At 29.8% G+C, this 24,392-nt stretch overlaps 1 protein-coding gene across 1 annotated transcript in view; it reads left to right on the top strand.

Moving 5' to 3' along the window:
* LOC121121295 (acetylcholine receptor subunit alpha-like 1) overlaps positions 1–21,951 on the top strand; it is a 62,423-nt gene extending 40,472 nt beyond the window's left edge. The window contains exons 2-10 of the mRNA XM_040716185.2: positions 3,880–4,003; positions 6,351–6,460; positions 11,321–11,501; positions 11,563–11,847; positions 16,350–16,446; positions 16,508–16,605; positions 18,421–18,848; positions 18,908–19,110; positions 21,729–21,951. Of these exons, the coding sequence (XP_040572119.1) occupies positions 3,880–4,003; positions 6,351–6,460; positions 11,321–11,501; positions 11,563–11,847; positions 16,350–16,446; positions 16,508–16,605; positions 18,421–18,848; positions 18,908–19,110; positions 21,729–21,859 (1,657 nt within the window). The 3' untranslated portion in view covers positions 21,860–21,951. The remainder of the gene's footprint in view (positions 1–3,879; positions 4,004–6,350; positions 6,461–11,320; positions 11,502–11,562; positions 11,848–16,349; positions 16,447–16,507; positions 16,606–18,420; positions 18,849–18,907; positions 19,111–21,728) is intronic.
* The last annotated feature ends 2,441 nt before the right edge of the window (positions 21,952–24,392 follow it).

The raw sequence follows: 24,392 nt of genomic DNA, 5'->3' as shown, positions 1-24,392 counted from the left end.
ATCAACTTTCAAACCACTGATTGGCGGACAAATAGATACACATTATATTTTTGTGTTAACACTGTGTAAAATATATATCTTTTATAAAAATAGCTCCATGGATCCCTAGTGATGTGTGAGTTTTCTTTAAGCTCAGTTTGCGTATTACAAAATTTTATAGTTCTACAAAAAAATTAGCTTTGTCAGCACTTACTATTTAAGTTTTTTGTTGTAAGTCAGGGAATTACAAAAAGCAGGAGTTAAGGAAAGCTGCTGAGTACTTTTGTACACGTACTTTACAAACACGAACAGACCTTGCTATATTAATTAAAAAGATAACCTTATCTTCCATACTATTATTGTAAAGATCTTAAATGTTATTAATTATTTTTTATTATATATATACGAGTACACTTGTCCTCTAAAATATTAATATCCTTGTTAATTGTTGTGATAAAATTAACTCATATTTGTCAAGTTTGTTTATAAGGTATATGTGAGTAGTGTTGTGTCGGTCCTTATTTAATCGGTCTAGTCCAGTCTGAGAACTAGTCCCTTTGACAGGTCCTTATCTGTCGTTCCTTGGAATTTTACCTAAAAAATTAAATAGTTAATTTACCCAAATAAGATATATCAGATATATATATATATATATATACATATGTAGAAAAAAATATTCATATTTTCAATATGATACAAACATTTATTATTTGATTTTAGTTACGGAATTTATCTTATTATGTAACAGAATAGTTAAAAATTAGAATAAATACCATAAATGACGTAAGGAGGGATAAGCTTTAAGGACCAACAAATAGGACTGGATAGGACGGAACTGGACATGACCGTTCTTCTCAGACCGAAATAAGGACCAACATAACACTATACAGGGTGCACAAGTTATATATGACGTCAATTTGGCACGTTTTCTTGGGCAAACGTAGGTACTTAGGCAGATTATAATTTTCTTATATTATAGCTTGTTCAAACCTGCACCAGTTGAGAAAAATAGAATCAATTGACTAATTTGCTGTCTCAAATGTTCAAAAAAAGAACAGAACCCTCCTTTGAGTCCACGTCGGGAGTGACAACATAACAATTATTTGAAATGTGTCTCTCAGTTCGTTCGCCAGGTTAGGAGGAAATTTGAGGTCTCTAAAGGTGATTGGGATGAAACAGAAATGCGGGATGAGGTCAAAGGTGGAATGGACCACGCCATGCCTCCTCATGTATTCCCCCAACACCTCAGGGTCAACACTGATGCCTAAATGGACGTGCTAGAGAACAATGAGAAGCCTTGGATCGACATGGTGTGTATAGAAGGCCTTCGGTTCACAGCCACGACTCAATAAACACTCCAAGTCTTCATCTTGACGAACTTTTGGCCTCAAAACTCGCTGGATCTGAGTCTGAGGTTTTTTTTTTGTGTGTGTGTGTGGGGCGTAGTCGAATGACGAACCAACTGTACCACCTGAAATATGAAAGGCGAACTCATCAGTTGGATAAAGAAATAATTCCAGAATTTGCCCATTGACCAAGTGTTGAAGGTATAATCGCGCTTTCGGCCTAGTTTCGAGACTCTAATTGAGGCTGGAGTTGATTTAATTGAATAAAAGAAATCAGAATCCATCAAGCTTTCAGAATCTGGTTTTTTTAAAATCTGATTGAAGAATCTCTTCATTCCAGGGGTATTTTATTAAAGGATAACCAAAATAATTCATACCCTTGTAAATACCTCACCAAAAATGTCCCAAATGTTTTATTCTGTGTACTAAAATTACTTCATGACGTCATAACAGAATAAAATCTGCGAGAAACTTAAATATGATCCTATTTTTCTGATATGCAGATATGGCTGTATAATTTAACAGTAGGGGGCCATTCAATTTTGAGAGGTGAAGATCACACCAAACGTTAAAATCACACTATTGACTCTAACTTATGAACAACCTGATATACACCACTGAAATGGGTGTTAGCTTTTAGGGGAAATTAGTTTTGGCAGAGGTTTGCGCTTTACCAAGTGTACATTCTATTTCTTAATGTTATAAACAAACATTTACAAAGTTGCATTACTCCAAAACAGGAGCGTAGGCACAGAGAGGGCTGAATGGCTGTGCCCCCCCCCCCACACACACAAATTTATGATTTTTTGTTAGTTATAATATTTTTTTTTGTTATTTGGGCAAATTATGCACCAGAGTAAAAAATATAAAATTGATTTTTTCAAAAAAATGAATTTTTTGTGAACAACTAAGGATTATTGATTTTTTTTCCTGTGACTAGCTATGGATTTTTTGTCAATAGCTGTGGATTTTTAAAATAATTATTAAAAAAATTTATAAATGGAAACTTATTTCTGCAATTTTTTTTCCGAAAAAATTGAACATTTTAAATTTAATTTTCAAATTTTTTGCAAATAGCTATGGATTTTCGATTTCTTTTTCAAATAATTTTAATTTTTAGATTAAAAAAAAAAATCCAAAACCAAGCCCCATGCAAAATCATTTATTAACTTTTGTCTTGGGAATACAAAATGTATAAACAAAAATGCTGGTTTTGGACAGCCCAATACTCAATTCGGCCTTTAGAATAATATATATACGCGAAATTTATCATTTACAAAAGTTTCAAACGACTTATAATAAAATATTTATAAATACTTAATTTAACAGTTATTGGTAGGAAATTAATATTTATTAAAAGAATTCTCTTTAAATTTATTTTAAGTCGATTTTATTGCTTATAAAATTATTTCCTAATTAAATAGTTATTTTTTCAATTCGAATAATTTTTTCAATTCAATTGTTAAAGGATAGAATGAACATTTTATATATCTAAATGTGAGTTTCTTCATCCATCAGACATATACAGTACACCACATGACGTGTTTTAGAATCGATGATTATTTTTTAAGAACATCATCTAGTTTACACCATTTATTTTATTGTTGATTAAGGACATGCTAGTGTATTTCAGATTTTTTTTTCAATCAAAATTGAGGTCATAAGAAATTTAAATGTTCTAATTTTTACTTCATCGTAGAAATCCTCACACTTAAAATAGTTTAGTACAAAATTCCAAGAGGTTAACGATTTGGATCAAAAAATATACAAGAAAAAGTAGAGTCCGGTAAAAAGACGTTAAAGGGACGTCGGAAATTTCGGTATATATATATATTTCTCCAACGACTCAAAATTATGTGCTGTTATTTCGCAGACTCAATTTAATCATGAATTTGAGCTTGTGCACCAAAAAATCATCAAAATCTTAGAGGGTCGGGCTACATTTTTATTGATTTGACATGGAATGACCCGAACGTTAAAATGCATTATCGACCATAACTTTGGAACAAATTAAAACACATAACTCAAATTAATGTCATATTGTAGGAATAATAAAGCCACTTGTTATTCAGATAAGTTAAAGGATAAAGTCACACAGTAGGTCAACAAATGCAAATTTTCTATAGCTGAAGTGATTTTTAATTTTTTGAGAAAATTAATTTAGGAGGAGGTTACCGAGTGACAATTCTAATTAAAATCTAAGTTAGGCTTATAAAAATTTGTGAAGATTGATTTATAATGACGTCAGTGGCAGATATCTATAATGACGTCATACATTAAACTTTTGGGACGAATTCACCCCATGTTCTATGGGAATACATTTTTCAATGGTCAGTTCCAAAAATACACATTTCTTAACGTAACACAGTCGATAGATATGGAAACTCTCCTTTTAATTATAAATATTAATACGTTTGTGAACTACCGTTAATATATTTTATATTTTTGTAACAAAATTATACCTTATGTTTTAAGTAATGAAATTACAATACTTTGTTAACTAATTAATTATAATTACTAGCTACTTCAATATATGATATTTTTATCTTTATAGATTAATACGACCCGTGGGGAATAGCTCGGATCGCTTAACAGTTAAAATGGGTTTGAAATTATCACAGATCATTGGAATCGATATGAAAAGGCAAATTATGATCACCAATGTTTGGGTTGCTCAGGTAACAATAAACAATTGCTTTCTTCCTTTATTAAAACATTCACAAATTGTCCTTTTTTATCTCATAATCGGCTTCCATTTACGCCAATCTGTATATATACATAATAGAGGTTGTGTGTGTCCTAAATGTCTTCCCACACTGTTGGACTGGAGGGGTGGAACCTTTGCTTGGTGCCTCTTTTGAATCTGGTCAAGCTAAGATGGGAGTGCCGATTTTTGAACGAGGGGGAGGGGTTATATAAGGGAGGCTTATTCTATATCCAAAACCCAAAATTGTTTTTTGGACCTTAATGAGACTAGATATGGGGTTGAGTTGTAATTCAAAAGTGACTGGTGTCTCAAAAAAAAAAACTGTTCTAACAAAAACATTTTTTTAAATTATCCAAAATCAAAAAAAGTTATGGCAAAAAAAGAAACTAGTGAAAAGTTTTATTTCCTTCTTTTTTTTTTCTTTTTTTCAGGTAAAAAAAATGGATTTCCAATTAAATATTGGATTCGTAGATAAAATAAAGTTTGTAGAAATTTGTCTCGAAATTTGTTTGTTGTAAATTTGACTCTCAAAAATTGATTTTTGACTGAAAAAAATCAAACCTACCCTCCAGAGCCCTGGAATATGGTCTGATCAGAATTAAACATATTTTTACTTGCGTAACTCAAAATTTTGAACAACTTATATTCGATGTCTAAAGTCTATATCTGTCTCCGTTTTTGAAATAAATGTGTTTTTATCAGTATTTTTTCTAAGCTGGGCGTTTTTTTATTTTCAAGAAAAACCCTTAAAGTTTGTTTATTTTTCAACTTTTAAATTGTATTTTATCTGAATTGTCAAATATAAAAACATAATTTAAATTAATATAAAATTTTACAAAAATAAATTTAACATTTATATCAAATATGGATATTATTTATACTCCAAAGTGGGCTTAAACGAACAAAGAAAGGGGTAAAAATTAATGTTGTGCAAAGCTTTACAATTGTTATTCGAGTTTTATGAAGTAGACAAAAAAATAAACCAAACATTTTATTCATGTACTTAAAAGGCCAGTATTTAGTCGGTAAAAGGGTGAAACTTATAATTTCCCTTTTTTCTTTTACCTATGACATTATTGCTTTTAAATCTTCGTGGACTCACTACCTTTCTCTGTGAAATTTAGAATTTAAGTTTTCCTACAGCCAACACAATTTTGATTGTTGAGCAATGTGTACTCTTAAGTGAAGTATGGCTCTGAATCGTCGTCACTATAATTCAAAAAATGGCACTTTTTTTAAAAGGTTATAAAGGGCAAACTCATTAAAGTTGAAGATTTAAATTTCCGTATTTTACGGCTTAAATAACATGAGTTTCAGACGGGAGTTTTAAAATATGAATTTTGTTGCATGTTATCAATTAAAAAATGTGTATTTAATAAAATTATCGGAACTAATAATTTAGAATAATCACGCAACCCTTTACTGTTAGCCATACTTTATCTTCGTTCTATAACTTAAATTTTTTAAAGGTACCTAGAGGTTATAAAATAAATTTATATTTTTTCAATTACCAGGTGGTCCATTGAAATCTGAACACTTACTATTTTAATAGTTAATTAAGATTGATTGATTGAAATTAATTCATTACGTTAAAGCATAAACAATTAGCTACAAGTTTGAGCTCTCAAACTCACGTACAAGTCGAGAAAATGATACTTGAACATGATTGATAAATTTCCCTTCACGCACTCTAAGTATTTGGGCGTCTCCAGGACCACCGTCTACGCCGTCAGCAAGTCCAAAACGTTGGGGAGGAAGAAAGAATTTGAAAATAAGGCCAAATTGGACCCGGAGGATTTAATAAAAACGCACCAGGCCAATTCCTTTAAGTTCATATGCGACCTTGCAAGAGTTTTTGAGGCTTCATACCAGACTGTCTAGAAACCTATTAAAAAAATGGGTGGAAATACCCCTGTGAAGGCAGATAGGCCACTTGACACTAGCAATGAAAGAAACCCATCTCTTCCGTTGCAAAACTTTTTTGAATGAGTCTGTTTAGACCAATTTAGGGTTTCTTCCGCCCTGATGTCAAACCCCTTGACTACACCTTCTTCCACCGCCTGGAAGCCACCATTGCCGCTAAGGATGGCTACATTAATTATTAAGAGAGCTCAAAGCTATTCATACTATAAATTTTGTCGAAATTTTATTGCTAATTTATAAATTATATCCTGTTGAATTTTAAAATTCAAGTTGTTCATATTTTATTGGACCATTCGGTATACCCTTTCATTTCATTTATACTCTATGTTTTATAAATTACTTTATAATTATGTAATCTTACAAACATATAAATTGCGTTTATTTTCATTTTAAAGGAATGGCATGATTACAAATTAAAATGGAAGCCTGAGGACTACGGAGGGGTCAAACATCTTCATGTTCCTTCACAAAATATTTGGCTACCTGATATTGTGCTATACAATAAGTAAGTTCAACAGACTTCTTACAACTTATCTTAGTTGATCAACCTCTTCGCCATGTGTTAAATACATACCTATAATCACGGGATACACTAAATCTCATGTGTAATCCATGTATACAATAGTCCTATAATTATAGTATCAGGAGAAAACCTACTACTAAAAGCTGTTGAGTTATAAAGATACAACAATGTTAGTCTGTTTTGTAGTTATGTGTCACGTCAAAATCAGAAATACTTTTAAAATGAAAAAATAAAAACATGAGTAATGATGACCGTATCGGTCAACTGTGTTAAAAATGTTGTTTGTTTGATGATTATGATAAGTGAAAGATAGAAAAAAGGATGGAAAAACTTTTTTTTTAAATAATTGTTATCGTCATATTTCATACGTATAAGGACACATATCTATTGTCCTAAGTGCAAGCAAGAAAGAGAGAAAATCTGTTTGAGTGTCAGGGCGTCCGTCGGGGGTGAACTGGAAGGGCTGTAGCTCCTTCCCTTCTCAAAAAAAAAAATATGAAGGAATCTTTGATTTTTACAAAAAAAAGTTAAATATTTGAATTTTTTCTTCAAAAAATTTAATATGTAAAATTTCATTGAATTTTTTCAATTTATTTTCCTAAAATTTAATTTCCTATCAATAGCTATACATTTTCAAATAATTTCTCACAAAAATTTAACATTTAAATTATTTTTTCAATTTTTTTTACAAAGAAAAGTTTGGAGAATAATTATGAATTTGTGAAATTGGTAATCAAAAAATAGTTTGTTAATAGCTGTTAAAATATAATTTCTCAATATTTGAAATTTAATTTTTCCAAAAAAAAATTACTTGTATATATAGCTGTGGATTTTTATAAATTGTATAATTTTTTTATAATGTTATAATATTTTTTTGTGAATGGCTGTGGATTTTTGAAATTTTTCGAAAATACTTAATTTTTCAAATTTTTTTACAAAAATTTTGATCTTAAAAGAAAATGGGACGAACATTTTTATCTCATGTGCTGAAATTCGGTATACTTGATTTACTCAGGAATCTCAGCTTATATAAACAAATCTTAGATGGTCGGGTTGATTTGACATGGAATGACCCTGTTTGATGTAGATATTTATTCTTCATTCTTTATAGTAAAACTGATCGCTTTTTTCGACATGGGATGTAAAGGGATTCATATACCATTTATTGTCTATTACTATTGCTGAAACTCGGTTCAGCTGTAAATTTATATTACGGTTCGGTTCTAAGAGATTTTTCTTGACCGATTTGGACCGATTTTTCGGTCTCGACCACAGTCTAAGACCGTGGACTGATATTTTTGGTAACACATTTTGGACCAATTTTTTTTGGTCTCATATATTATGAAAACAAAATTTCTTTTTTTTCTAGATCAACCGTAATTTTTTTTTTTTTAAATAATCAAAAGTACACAAGAGACGGCGGCGGTATTGAAATTCATTCAAGCTATCTGTGTTTAAGCTTTGTATGACGTCATTGTACTTGAAAATACATAAGATGTCATGTTATAAACAGTTTATCTAAAAAATCGGTCAAGTCTAATTTTTTTTTCGTACCGAACTAGACGGATTTTTTCCTTTCGACCGATCTACACCAAATTGTCTGATGAGACTGTTCCAGGCGTAGGTTTTTTGTTGGACCGAATATAACAGTCTCAGACTGGTCTAGGTTTTCCAGACCGGAACCAAAGTGTTGATAAGTTTTGGGGCGAAGCCTCCCATCTCCCCCACGTATGAGGATAGCTAGGAACAATCTTTGTACGCGACATTGCCCGTAGTTTGAGGCGTCGACAAACATACAAGCCTTGCTTTAATAATATAGGAGATAACTCCCCATTAAATCGCCATTTTTACTCTCCTCTAATTATGAGCACACTCAAACATAGTAACTCAATACTTAAATGTTCTCTCCTCAAGAATTAAAGAAAAATTATAATATTCTTAGATTTTTTTTAGAAATGTAATATGATGAGCAGGCGAATATTTTAGTCTCTTGAGCACTCCGTGGCTGAGGTTTACCTACGTGCACTCGTTGGTAAGCCTCATCTTATGTCACATTAATTATTTAGTATGTTACTGGTGGTGGTCCCCGGAAAGTTTTTAAGCATCAGTGAACAGACAGACTTTGCTTTTATTAATATAGACGTGTCAACACATAAGCAAACTAAAATTAAGTATTTTGTTTTCTTCAAGTAATTTAGCATGCTTTATTTCCTCCAATAAATTATTACTTGTAAACCATTGGAGGCGTATTAAATTGAAAGTAAATGGGTCCCCCCAATGAAATAATTATAAATTGAGCTATTTTATTTGAGGGGGCTACATCAAGGGGACATTAATTATCATATAACAAATAAAATCTAACTACGGATACAATATTTTGATTTAAATGAAAAAAAAGATGGCGGTGTCAGTTTTACGGGGATTAATGCTTATAAATGAATAATTTTAAAAATAAATTATGTTTTGAGGGGAAAATATTGAATTTTAATAAAATCGTTTGTTTTTAATTTTGTTTTTCTTAGAAGTATGTTTCCCCCGAAAAAAACTGACATTTCAAGAATTTATCAAAAAAGTTTCCCTTCCTGTTCCTATAGACAGGGGTGTGTGTATATATCATATACTGATCTATATAGCAAATATTGCGGGGGGTTTAATTAAACATATTTTATCCTTCAATTGATTTTTGTACAAAATTATTATTGTGTTTTGTTTTTTTTCAATTCAATTTTAAGTTATTTTTTTTTAACAGATTTCTCAAACTATAAACTGATTTTATTCCTTAATCCTGATTTATGAATTGTGCAAATATAATTTATGTAACATATTTAACTTTATATGACGTTATTGAGGGTCAATTTTGACAATTTTGAAATACACACGAATGCATCAACAATTCATTGACAGAACCTATCTAGAGTGAATTTAAAATAGGACCAATCCAGCCCAAATATTTTTATTAGAATCAATCTAGGTCAAACTTCTATGAAGAACCAAGTTAGATGTAAATTAAATTAACTTTTATTGACTTGTCTAATCAATTACAGACGACTAAGGGACTTAATAATGCAAAAATGACTTTGATGATGTCGTTTATTCACTACAATATTCCCAAGTCATAGACAGCGATCTCAGGGCATAGACCGAAATTTAATAGTTTTCAAATTGTAAACCAATTTTTCGGTCTCTAAATATATACCTTTTCCCCATTTTCCCCTAGTCCCGATTTATGAGATATACAAATGTTATTTTACTTCATTTGACGGCATATTGTGCCAATGCTTACAATTTCAATCCACAACTAACGTCAACAACAATTCATATATAGAAATGGTCTAAATCTAATTTCGTATGTGACGATTTTTTTGTAAGCCCGATCTAAACTGAATTATTCTTTGAGACCATTCCAATCCAAACTTCCTTAAATACCGAATTAGACAAGTTTACTAAAAACCATAACAGTCTCAGACCAATTTGGGATTTTCAGAGCGAAACGCAATACAAAGAATTTACGTCATTCAACCAGGCTCTCTTGTTCTGAAATCAATGCTGATATAATGCATGCAAATAAACCTATTTACTTACTTTACACATTAAACCTTACATTGAATTTGATCCACAAAAAAGATTAAAAAAGGTTTTTTGTATTTTCTTAGTGAATTTCGATTTGGCAATTTTTTGACAAAATTATAAAATGGACTTCTCCATCAATAAATTTTTTTAAATATATATGTTAGTATTTTATTTGAAGTTTATAAAACAATATTTATTTATTTTAAATTCATAATAATACATATATTATCTTGCTTGCCCTCGAAGAAGGGGTCTAAACATTAAGAAGGAATAATATTGAACATTGTCAATGTGACTTCCCACTCCCTCCGTGGCCCAAGCAAAGTCGGATAATCCTTTGCTAGTTTACCTATATTATACAAGTTTTAACACTCATAGTTGTACAGGCAATGTTCTTACTTAAGATCCTTGACTAGACAAAACCCCTTTTCTTAACCCATTAAGTCGTGAAACTCCTTTACTCGTATGATCTCAAATTTCTTTCATTTACGCTTCAAACAAATCCCTTTGGACTTAAAATAAATTGAAACAATGCAATCGTCATAGGATCAAGTGTCCTAGTTCTAATTCTTTTGACTTATGTTATAATCTTTTTAAAACATAGTTAAATAATTTTTACATATTTATATATATAAATAATAGAATTAGTCATATCAAAGAAGTACCATAAATACAGGGGGTCCTAAGGGGGGCTGGGGGACTATACTTATACCCTATCAAAATTTAAAAAAAATAATATTTAATATTTGAATTTGTTTTTATGAAATTAATATTCAAAACTTAATTTTTTCCCCGCCACAAAATCTATTATTTGTAGATAGCTTTGGATTTTTGGGATTTTTTTCATAAAAATTTAATTTTTAAAAAGTAATGTTTGATTTTTTTTTTTTAATCCAATAACCAAGCCTTCCCCCCCTGAAATAAATTGGATTTTACCAAGCCTAATCCAATTTCCTTATTTAACAAATAATTTATAACACTTGAAGACTTTTAATGGGTCCTTCATAAACCAAGTCCATTCCATGCATAAGCTTTGTTTACACCTCTACCTCAAAGGTATTTCCTGTCTTATACTTGGATAAATGCTTTAAAAAGGGTGTTGATCATTTTTAAACATATAGTATATATTTTTGTTGATATATATATATGAATGCTGATCCTTTAAATGAGGAATTTTGCAATAACTAAGCTGTTTATTATATTTTTAATTCTACAACGTTCATTCTATAAACATATCTTACATTTTACTGAATAAGATTTTTTTTATTGCAGTGCCGATGGAAATTATGAAGTAACAATCATGACTAAAGCCGTTCTTCATTTCTCTGGGAGAGTTGTTTGGAATCCACCAGCCATTTACAAATCTTCCTGTGAAATCGATGTCGAATTTTTTCCATTCGATGAGCAAAAATGCTTCATGAAATTTGGTTCCTGGACCTATGACGGCTACATGGTAAAGAATTAATATACTTACATACATGTCATAGTTAACATAATGTCTCTCTTTTGAATAGGTGGATCTTCGACACATTAATCAAAAAGGCTCTAGCTCTGAGATTGAAATCGGAATGGATCTTCAAGAGTATTATATTTCTACTGAGTGGGACGTTATGACAGCACCGGCTGTACGCAATGAGAAATACTATCCTTGTTGTGAAGAACCCTATCCAGATATCATTTTCTATTTGACACTTAGGAGAAAATCCTTGTTTTATACTGTGAATGTTATTATTCCTTGCGTCGGGATTTCATTCTTGTCTGTATTAGTATTTTATCTTCCATCAGACTCGGGAGAAAAGGTATCTATCTGAGACTATGTCCCACTTCAGTCATACAAGACTGGAAATGCAATATCTATTATTGCATGCCTCAGTCAATCAAGCTATATATAATCACTGCTGGGTAGTAAAGGGTTAGGTAGTAATATATTATTCTAATGATATTATTTTCTAGTAATTAATAGTATAACGATCTAACTTTGCTAAAGAAATAGTATAAGGAAATTACTTTCTAATTGAATAGTATGTAATAAGTTATTATATTCAAGCAGTAGTACACCGCATTGCCCTGAGTTATCAAGCTTCGTTGAAAAAAAAATTCCTTAAAAATGTAGAAGATAAATATCCAGAAATTCTTAAGAATTATTTGATATTGTTCATGAGCACACTCACACGTAGTCACCATCAATATATACATAGATGATGGACGTTCTTTCCTCAGGAATGAAAAAATAATAATAATAGAATGAGAAGGAAAAAAATTATATGACTAATGTACCAGGGAGTACTTTAGTCTCTACAATGCTACCATAAAAACTTAGCTATGCACTCGATGCTACATTCAAAACCCCTGAAAGATTTTATCATTATAACGACGTTGTCATTTCTAAATCAAAAATATGCATATGATATATACTTTCATTTATCATACACCAACAAACAAATATAAATATTGTTTTGAACTCGCTAGAATGCTCTTAAGTTGAATCAATGTTACATTTTAAAGAATATTTCAATACAGTTAGTAAGATTTTTTGAAAAAGAACAGTTGTTGCCCCTAATTTAAGCAAATTGTATCAAGTCCCTGAGTACTGAAATGGTATAATGAAAAGTTATTATTCTTCATTACAAGAAATGTAACTAAACCTCTTTTCCTCTGAGTAATATGATATAATAAAAGTTGGGGGTTTTGTGAGAGAGCGAGGAAAAGAATGGAGCAATGCATATGGTATTAGTGAATAGAAACATATGTTAATGTCAGCTGTCTGTTATATGATATTAAAGGGAGACAATGAATTACTGCTATAAAATAACTCCGGTTAAAATAGCATTATTGCAGCGTAAATATTATAATTAAAAAAATTAATTAAACGAAATACATATTTATTTTATTATATATTTATAAAACAATTTACACCAATGATAGACGAAAATGAACCCCCACGAATGATTAAATAATGAGCAAAAGAGAAGAAAGAGGACATGTATTAACCATTGACCCTTTTCTAATCAATAAATTTAGTTTTTTCTCTACACACATCCCTTCTTTAGTTATAAGTAACGTATTACTAAAAAAAAAAAGAATATTACGCAACACAGGCATACCAAATTAAAATTGATGGTATAAAACCTTGAAAGGACTTGTTATTAATTCTTCAAAAATATTATTTTCTCTAATAGTTTTTGTAACAATAGCAATGGGGCTTGGGAGAGGGGGTTGGGGGGGGGTGGAATTGCAATATTGTACTGATTTTATTCTAATACGACTTCCTGAAAAACTATTGACTCCTTTAAACTATAAATAGATTAAAACGATCGCAGTCAAATGCTTGTAAATTTGGATATATCTAACTCAAACCAAATCCGAGTAATTGTGACAAAAGTATTCACACCTAATTACAAATCAGTACAAAAAATTGGGGAATTGATTATATGATTGTTCATCTCTTAGGAGGGATGTCCAAAAATAAATTATATTATAACTCTTGATTATAAGTAATTAGGAATTAATTTTCCATGGAGGAATATGTAAAGAGTAACTGATTACACAAATAAGTAATATTATCCCACACTGTATGTTACTTTGCTTTAACAAAATAATGGCCTATAATAATAATGACAAGTCAATGAGCAATATTACAATAGCACATGATAAAAGAAGCACAATAGTATTTTTATAAAATTTTGCTCTCATTTTTTTTTTTTTTATCTTTTGTATTTTATTTGGTGAAATAGAGAAAACCTATTGTTAGTTGATTTATGGGAAATCATGCCTTGACTTGTTATATATTAATAAAAAGCGGTGAATCTTTTATGTGGCCTATTGTAAATTGAAATAAGCATAGTCTAGGCTTGAGGATTAAGTGGAAAAATTTCCACCATTCATGCTTTCTTTTCCTTCATGTTTGACCATCTTAACAGAAAATAATTGAATGATTCACAGAATATATTTTAACGGAATTTATAAATTTCCTCCTTATATGTTATTAAAGCTGTAACTATTAAGAATGAAATGCAAAGAGAAGACTGGACATGCGACTGATTGAGCAAAGGTATCAGCTGACAAAAGGGGTATAATATGACGTCACATTTATTTGTTTTTCTTACATTAATCATCGTCAATTCTAACTAGAGAAGGATATTTCACTCTGATGGAATAATAAAAAGTTAACCAATCAGTTTTTTTTCCTTTAGCTGACGTTGAAATTGAATAAGAGTAGACGAAAATAATATACAGTAATAACTTGACGTACTAGTTAAGAAGTTGCATGTTGTGTCCCAATCTGTTTTTCTTTCCAAGAAGTGGTACAATATATCAAATTAAAAATTCACGCAATTGTGACGTCATAGGCTATCAGTGGTTGCGTATTTTCTCAAAATATGACTATCTTGCCCTGCAGTCGGTGCAATATATCAGATGGAAAATTCTAGCAAGCCCGATTGTATAATGGTCTAACCTTATATTTCTATTAACCTTGGGTAGGAATTACTCAGATGTCGATTCTCAATTCTACTTTGAGTAAACAAGGAATACGATTGTAACTCCTGAGAACCCTCGCTGTTACTCTAATTATAACTTCATATTTAGTTATTTTGTCTTCAAAAATTGAATAATAATGATAACAGCTTCGGGGAAAAATAAAACCTGTTTATATAGAAAAAGCTGCTCCAGATGTCTAGGGCATATTTTATACACATCTGGTCTTAGCCGACTTCATTGTTGCATATTAAAGATGTTAATCGAATAAAGCCTTAGTACACCGAACTGCCAATCAAAATCCCTTTGTCGTTTCTATGTATTTCTTTTTCTATGGCTGGATCTATATAGTAGAGCAACGACTAAATGATTAATTTTTGTCCAAATGTAGTTGGCTATGGTAATATTTATTTGCCCCTAGCGTCGCTAAGGATATCATGAATTACTCTATAATTAAGTGCCCAAACTTCTTATGTTCAAATGATTAATTCTACAAAGGGGAAAAAATTACATACGTCACGAAGTAATTTGATAAAGTGACATTTCCCGTCCAAAAACACTTTTTCCTAGCCGATATATATCTCATTATTGTCATTTCATATAAACTAGAGTAGGTTTCCCCGCCGTTACCCAGACATTAAGGAATTAAAATTTAAATCTGAACTCTTCTGCTTCATTTAACAGAATAGCTAAGGAATTATTATTGTTGAATGTTATGGATCTTTGAACACTTTTTTAAAGGAGATTATAAGGTTTAGAGGAAAAAAAAAATTCAAGTTAAACTGTTGTTCGCTCATCTTCCATATTATTGTCAAAAATCCTTAGTCTTATTTTTTTCTTCTTTTTCCCCCCTTAAACTTTTGAATCTCCTTTTAAAAAAAGTATGCAAAGATACACACCAACATGCAGTAATAATTATTACAAGAATTTGATGATCTTTTGTTTTATATGAACGAGTCATTTGTTGATCAAAAAAATTGTTTTTCGAAAAATGATATTTAAAGGCCGCCTTGGCCTTGAAGGCCAAATAAATTGTTGCCAGAACCATATCTTGAGCCTTAGGAAGTTATATAAAAATTTCAGCAAAATCCATACATTAGTTTGGATGTGAATCTCGGGCAAACACCCGGGAGCCACCCACCCACACATACATTCACATTTAACAAATAGATTATGAAGGGATGAACGTGTGATGATTGTCTAACCAGAAATTTTCAGCAAAAAAGTGATGAATTGGTTCAAGCAACCTAGTGTTGTGTCGTTCCTTATTTATTTGGTCAAGTCCCTTCAAGTCTTAGGACAGATCCTTAAGATCGTCCATCCTTGGAATTTTTCATAAAAATATCAATGGTTTATTTAGCCAAAAAAGATATATTAAATATTTATTAAGATTACAGCACAAATCTTATTATAATACCATATAATAAGAACATATTATATTGTTATTTGGTTATATAATTTATTATTATATAAAAGGAGGAAAAACAGCCTCATTGACGTCACAAGGGATCGATTTTACCTTCTTGAAGGACCGACAAATAGGACCGGATGGGACCTGACTGGACTAGACCATGGTTCTTGGTCCTAAATAAGGACCAACACAAAACTTAAGGCGCCTGCCAAATTTTGCCAACAAATTACATATTCTCTATCAAATTAAGTCATTTTCGATAGGGCACATATTAGTACTTTGTTGACATAGCAGATAATAGTGGTGTCCTCTTGTGTGTATTATTGCTAACTATCAATTATTGTGTTTACTTATTTCTTAATCACAATGACTGCGTCATCATGCGGATATTTATACTTTGCTTTTATATTGCAGGTCTCTCTCTCCATTTCAATTCTACTTTCATTAACTGTGTTCTTCCTTCTTCTGGCGGAAATTATACCCTCGACCTCTATTGCAGTACCATTATTAGGTAGTCATACCCCTGAAATCAATTATAAATAACCATTTTCTAATAATATGAGCAATTATAGGTAAATACTTATTATTCACAATGATATTGGTCACTTTCTCCGTCATGCTCACTATTGGAGTGCTCAATGTAAACTTTCGAACCCCAGCCACGCACAAAGTAAGTAATAGGGTAGGACGGGCTGTGTCAATTGGGTGTATTTCAATTTAATAGCTCACATCATTACTTTTATTGCATCACACAACGTTTCATAGGTAGTTAATCAATTCTGGGCGGCACATTATTCGTAGCTATGAAATATATCATTCTATGATTCGGGATAAGTATTTATAGCTTACAAGATTAATTAAGATAATTCTAATTCAACCAATCAACGTTCAGAACACGGATTAGAGGAAGAGAAGAAGAACCTCAACAGCTGACAACGAAATACAATGTATAGTTGGGATTTATAATCTTCAAACATCAAGTATTCTCCCTATCAAAATAAAAAGGTCTTGTAAAGTAACGTATGTTTTGATTGGGGGAGAGAATTTGCCATAAGATAAATAAAAAATTTTGAGCAAAAAATGACTAACGTGACAATTTCTTTTTCCCAAACAAGAAACATATTTTAAATCACAGAACATCTTTTATTTGATAAGGAGAATAATTGATATTTGAAAATTATGAAATGCAAAAATTCTAAGAAATAAATTGTTGAAACACGCATGACAGATCAGAGACTAAATAGTGTTGTTGTTTTTTTTTTTTTTGGGGGAAAAGATCTTGGTTTTTGTACTTTTTTGAAAAAAATCAAAAAATACATAGCTATTTACAAGAATTAAATTTATCGAGAAAAAAATACAAAAATTCGAAGCTATTAAGAGAAAAATATTTCAAAAATTAAATTTTTGGAAAAAAAAATTCATATTCCATAGTGATTTACAGAAAATTTTATTTTAGGGCATCAAATTCAAAAAATTTCAAAAATTATATTTTAAGTACTAAACTTTTCAAAAACAATTTCAAAAATTATATTTTAAGTATTAAACTTTTCAAAAAAAAATTTCAAAAATACAAGACTATTCACAAAAAATCAAATTTTTTGGGAAAAAGTTCAAAAATCCGTAGATATTTAGAAAAATATTTCAAAAATTAAATCCCAAGTATTAAATTTTTTGGAAAAAAACTTAAAGAATTAAATTTCAAATACTTTGTTTTTTGTAAAAAAAATTTCAAAATCCATAGTTATTCACAGTAAATTAATTTTTTTGCAAACAAATTTCAAAAATCATATTCTAAATATTCCAAATTTTCTGAAAAAAAAAAATTAAGTGTAAATTTTTGCCAAAAAAGATCAAAAATCTTTGAAATTGAATTTTTTACTGTAAATGTTTTCTAGTAAAAAGCAAAAATTATTTAAATATTGGGGAAAGGGCTTTGCAGCCCTCACCTTGTAGACAATCCTTATAGATTTGGTTACCCGCCATTAGAGACTTAAATTTAGCCCATACTATCAATCTGTAAAAGTTTAATCAAATTTATTTAAGTGAGGCTATGTTTTTGGGACAATATACGCTTTAAAAAATATCAACTGAAAAATAACACAAATTAAAGTTCCTGATAGTCGAAGAAGGCAAATAGGTGGAACTTCTTATAATTATAAAAGTTTTTTAATACAGTAACTAATTTATTTTAAGAGCTCTAATGAACGAACGTATATAAAAAAATTGCTAATACTGATTAAAAAATAAAAAAATAATATAGAAGCTCAAAAATAGTTTTGCTAAATTAGAAATTTAAATCATTTAATTACATTCCAAATGAATGCTGTTGTGGGGGGAATGTTGACAATTGAAAACAATTACACAATTTCTTGGTCAAATGTCTTTAATCAAAAAAATACACCTGTTTGAACCCACCCTACATTGTACATTATATTCTTTTGAAAATATAAAATGATTAACTAACTGTATATTTTTTACAAAATAGATGGCACCATGGGTTCGAAAAACCTTTGTGGAATTCCTTCCAAGATTCCTTTTCATTCGTCGACCAGAAAAAGAGGAGGAGGAGGAGGAGGAAGTGCTATTTACTCCAGAAACGGAATGTGATGAGAAATCGCAGGCTCTTCTTCAATCTTCTCAGCCGCCAATGTTCCTTCAGAAAGAGGATCTTCTCAAGATCCCTCCTCCCTTTTCCCTGGATCATGACGAAAAATCTCTACAAAGAATCTCTCCGAGTAGAGATGACATTCAATCCAAAATATCTCCAAGTAGTGGAGATCCGTTCTACGGATCTGGTAATAGCGGCTTTCCTCTTTATCCACTTCCATTAGGAGGAATTGACTCCTCAAAAGACTCTGTGTCTGAGCTCGTACCTACTTTCTATGGAGGAAGTGAGTCCATGGGATATCACGGGTATATTGTTCCTTCATACAACTTCACTTGCTTTTAATATTATCATGTTTTTCATTCAGAGACTATTCAAGCTGTGAAAGACATTTGGACAAGGCTCATGAGCTTAATCCCGCATTAGAAAAGGCTATGAATGCCTTAAAATTTGTTGCACAGCATGTCAAAAATGAAGACAATTTCGAATCCTTCTCAGATGACTGGAAATATGTGGCCATGGTTTTAGATCGCATTCTTTTATGGGTATTCACAGTCGCCTGTGTCTTTGGTAAGCAAAAGATTGAAGAAGTAGTACCTTATCAGACCCATACTCATTCCAAAAATTAATGCAATATATCATTTATGACACAATTTATAGTTAGAAACATACCAACCATTTGTGTATAAACTTAGGGGGGAGGCCTTGAAAATCAATGTTTTATTATATTACTTTCAACATGGATACATACACAGTGATGTAAATGGTGTGTATTTTTTAGCTTGACCCATTTTTTTCTTTAGGACATGGTAATTTGAAGGAATTTCATTTTCCTTTGCACATATCATTATTATTTAACTTCCTTTCTATATAGATTCAAAACCCTGATTGAAAAATTCGTGGGTGCTCATAAAAGATAGAGCGTAATCCTAAAATGTTTCAAATTTTTTTTTAAATAAAAATAATTTTCTGTTAATAGCTATGAATTTTCAGATTATTTTCAAACAATTTAATATTCATGTTTTAAATTAAAAAATGTAATATTTATAATATTTTTTCCAAAAATTTTATATTCGAAATTTAATTTGTTGTCAACAGCTCTGACTTTTTGATTTTTTTTTTCAACAGAATTAATATTTGATTTTTTTTTTTAATTTAATTTTTTGTGAGCAGCTGTGAATTTTTGAAATTTTTTGCGAATAGCTATGGATTTTTGAAATTTTTTTCAAAGAAATTTTATATTTAAAATTAAAATTTCATATAAATTTGGGTTTTTCAAAAGTTGTAATTTTTGAATTTTTTTTAAAATTAAAAATCCAAAACCCCTCCCTAAAAAACAATCTATATACTAATTATAATCCTGTGGACACCCCTGTATATAAATGTGTAGATAAAATATGAATCACAGATTCTATTTGTTATAGTCTATATTAAAATAACGGGTTTTGTAGACGGTTTTTTTATTATTATTATTTGAAGTGAGTGAAGGGTGGTTCAGTACAAAAAACACAGAACAATAAGAGTAAATAATAACATAGTAGTATACTCTTTTATTCATTTTCCATGTGTGTTTAATTTTTATATTTTTACAGGTGAAAAACCTTGATGACTCTTTTTTGCTAAACATAGAGTTTTGGAAAAGAGGTGTTCCCGGTCTCTTAATAGAAATTATACCTGAGATAATGACTAGAACATTTAAACAGTTAGGATGGTAACAAATAATTGGGTTTAATTGTGACGAGTGTAAATTTTAATAGAATTTAATTTTGCAAAATCCTTCCAATTTTGAAAAGGCTAACAACGTATTAGCCAGAAAGGAGCACAATCGTTTAAAATGATCATTTTCAACAGATATACCGTCTATATGGACAAATTAATCAGAAAAGAATTCAAATATTCCTATACGATATTCATTTTTTCCCCGGTGAATTTAATATCTGTGGCTTGTCAACACATAAGCAACCTAGTATGATTTGTATCAAAATTGAGTGTAGATTACATATTTTGTTATCTTCTCCAATTAATTTGTTATCAATAAATTATTCTTAATAATTCTTTGGAGGATCCACAAATTGGAATTGAAGTTGTCAAATTATTGACCCTCCTATAGTGTTGAACTGATTTTCTAATCAGTTTTTTTTTTTTTTTTTTTTGTCAGTTCAATCTTTTTACCATTCAATGGTCCTAACAAAATATTTTATTCAGATTGTATTTTATTATGAAATGAAACAACATCTTTAAATTATAATTTTATAGTTCGGTTAAATTCGATGAGTGGCGGATAAAGGGTTAAGTCATATAAAGGTGCTTAACTATTGTAGCCATAGTTCTCATCCCACAAATTTCAGGGGCGTTCGCAGGATTATATATATATATATAATTATTTATTTTTGGGGGAGCTTGGTTTTGTAATTTTTTTTTTTCTATTCACTAAACTATTCACAAAAGATTTCAAAAATCAACAGCTGTTTACAAAAAAAAAAAAAAAAATTCGTAAAATAACGTCAAATATTAAATTAAAAAAAAGTATCAAACTCTAAATTTTGATGAAAAAAAATTTCAAATATCTATAGGTATTTAATCTATTTAATTGAATTTTTTGGAAAAAAATTAAGAAATCTTTCAAAAAATATAAAAAAAATACTCCTAATTTTGCGTAAATTTTTGTCATTCAAAAATGATTCTAATAAAAAAGCTAAAGATCTTTAATTTAGTGAGGAAAGTACTCTAGTCCATCTCTTGAAGACGCCCCTGAATTGGAATATAAATCTATAATTGACTAAAATATGTCTATTAAATATTGGCTGTACAAATAATAAAAATAAAATAATATATAGTGATTTTCTCTTTTTCTTGATTTCGTTAATGATTGTTTTTATGTTGACGCACCATATCTCTAAATAAGTATTATATTTCTTTAAAAAAAACAAACACAAGCAAATATATTTTGAAGGTATCTATCTATCTCTCTTCTCCAACTGCTAGCAAATACATGAATAGTATACATATACTGAAATATTCATTTAGGACTTAAATAAAAAAAAACTCATATAAAGTATTATGTATAAGCATGAACTAAACCAGTTAAATCCAGTTTCTTATTAATGACTTGAATTCTAAGAAAGAATGAAATAAATATAAAGAATTAGTCAAACCCTATTTCAAATAAATATTTCCCATACTTTCAGGCACAGCAGGTATAATCATGGCTGCCCCGTCTCATCAAGATACACGACAACCCATTGATATTCAATTCTCCAAGGTGGACAAAATTTCTGCACTTCGCATGATGCCTGAATCACTTAAAAGTCAACGATAATGAAGAAGAAGAAGAAGCCAAAAACTGAACTATAATTAATTATTATTATTAGTTATATATATTTTAATGATTAAAATTTTCCTTTTCTTTTGGATGCTTGTTATTATTTTTTTGTTTGGGATTATATTCCTTTCCAAGATAAGGTAAAGTGATGGACTTATACCTATTTAGATACTAATAATTATGATTAAACCCATCACAGTTCTATCTTTCTTTTTGTCTGCAAATATTGAACTGCAATGCAATAAGTTTATATATAACGATGAATATGCATATTTATATAAATAACAAATATATTTAATATTTGATACAAAAATTAGCATTGCTATAAAATTATTAAAAGAAAAAATAGCCGTCTATTCGGAATAATAAATAGGCTTTCTTGAACCACGGAACCTTTCCTCATAATATAAACATAAAAAATACCCAAAATTATCTGATAGTTAGACAACTGCATTTCATCTCTGACGTACTCTTAGACTAGCATGGTCATATTACCTTTCCTCAATTTTTTAATTGAATCAAATATTTATTTATTTCATATTATTAAAATCCACATAGTACATATTTTATTCGATACTGTATTATAATACTGACAAGTAATATTTCATTAAAAGCGCAGCTACACATTTGTGCTTTTATACTACAGAAATAACAAAATAGGCAATATATACAACAGGGATCAACTAGAAGTTGTATTTCTGTCCTTTTAAAAATAAAGCATTGCAATTTTTTGCAAAAATAATACACTATGAAATAGCCATGACGTATGAAGTGAGACGAGGGAATTGGCAATTGACAACAAAATATATTGGGTATTTTTTTGTTAGCAGCGAAGTAATGCCCATGTTAGGATGGGGACTGTTTAAAATCTTTTCTGCAGAGCCACGGTGCTACTATCATGTCGAAATCTCATAGGATTTGAAACCATAATTATGACTGAAAATATTATGAAATATGAAAAATCTAAACTAAAAGCAAAGTTTACGGGGTGGAGCCCAAATACTGTAAAAATTAAAACTTAAATTAGATTCATATAACTCATAGAGGTTTAGAGATATCATAGTAAAAAATACTGTTATTAATAATTGATCAACATTGTTTGTTTAAAACAATTTTTGGTGATACTTTAACAACGAAAAAAAGAGTGTTTACAACCATTCCCATGAATGTATTTGATTTTCCAATACATTCGCCATCTTGACTAAAATAAAAATTTTATTAAAGTATTAACAAATAAAAATAAGATATGAATGGGTATGTAGAAAATTGAGCTCTAATCTATCCTAAAATACATATTTTATGCACGAAAATTTCACAGTCAAGTGATTTGGAAATGGTGTGCTGTGAGTCATTTAACAAAAAGTAATCAATTTACATGGTAAATACAAAATTAAACCCATTATTTTTCAATTTATATTTATTTTATTTTAAACAACCTGAAAGATGATAATAATTATACTGATAATCAAGGAAAAAAAATGTAGTAATCTTTGAATTAGAAACAATATTTTTTTTTTCTGTTCATCGTTCAAAAATGAACGAAAGACGTGAACACCGTTCCTTTTTCCAATCAATCTGTTCATTTTTCCAGTCAATCTCCAAGCCTGTTTGAAAATATGGGCTGTACCTTTTCATTTATTCAAAAAAGAGTTATTACTCTAATACTCCGTAACAACGGCCTTGGTTACAATACAACACTGGAAATCGGCGTTATTTCCTTCTGAAAGTAGCTGAAATCAAATTTTTATGCTAGCAATTTTCATTAAAACTCCAATTATGTCAAACACGGATGCCATAGAGAAAGAAATATGAAGGGACAACTCTTGTGTCTTGACAAGGCTGATAGAAACAAAATAACCCAATTAGAGGAATCCAGGACGACCAAGAGAAACGAAGAGAGGGCGTGGAGGAATAATACGTGGTAATAGAAGGAACACGTAAATATTATGTTTATTAGGTATGTTACAAAAGAGGGGTGCTCTAATCTTTTTTCTTCCCTAAAGATTAAGTTCCTCGAACAGCTGATTGATAAGAAGTTTCGTGATTCATAAAATGCCATAAATATAAAAAATCATAAATCATAAATTTGATGTCTTTTTCAAAAAGACATTACAAAAAATTTACCCTAATAGTGTTTTAGAGGGTTTAAACTATATTGGCATTGCAAAAATTCCTGAAAAAGTAGCAATATATATCTTCATTTAATAACTTAAAATAACCTCCGAATTGGCTTCGACGTTTTGGGCGAAAAATGACCTTCTAATTAATAGAGCTTTTTTTTAAGTATGAAAGCTTGAATATTTTTCAATTCATTAGTGAAAAAAATATAAAAATTGGTTAAGGGTATCAGTTTTTATGAGATAAAATAGTTTGTAGTCGCTCATAAATAGAAACTGCAAATTTGAGTGGGAGTTTAAGGCAAAAAATTGCCCCTTCTAGTTAACAAAGAAAATTCTTAAGCCCATTTCAGGAAGATGGAATCTCTGTATATTCATTAATGAAAAAATATAAAAGAAGACGGAATCGGTTT

This window comes from Lepeophtheirus salmonis, chromosome 7 (genome assembly GCF_016086655.4).
Source record: "Lepeophtheirus salmonis chromosome 7, UVic_Lsal_1.4, whole genome shotgun sequence".
NCBI lineage: Eukaryota > Metazoa > Arthropoda > Copepoda > Siphonostomatoida > Caligidae > Lepeophtheirus > Lepeophtheirus salmonis.
Note: the sequence above shows the minus strand (reverse complement) of the source record. Positions and strands in the feature narration are given on the sequence as shown.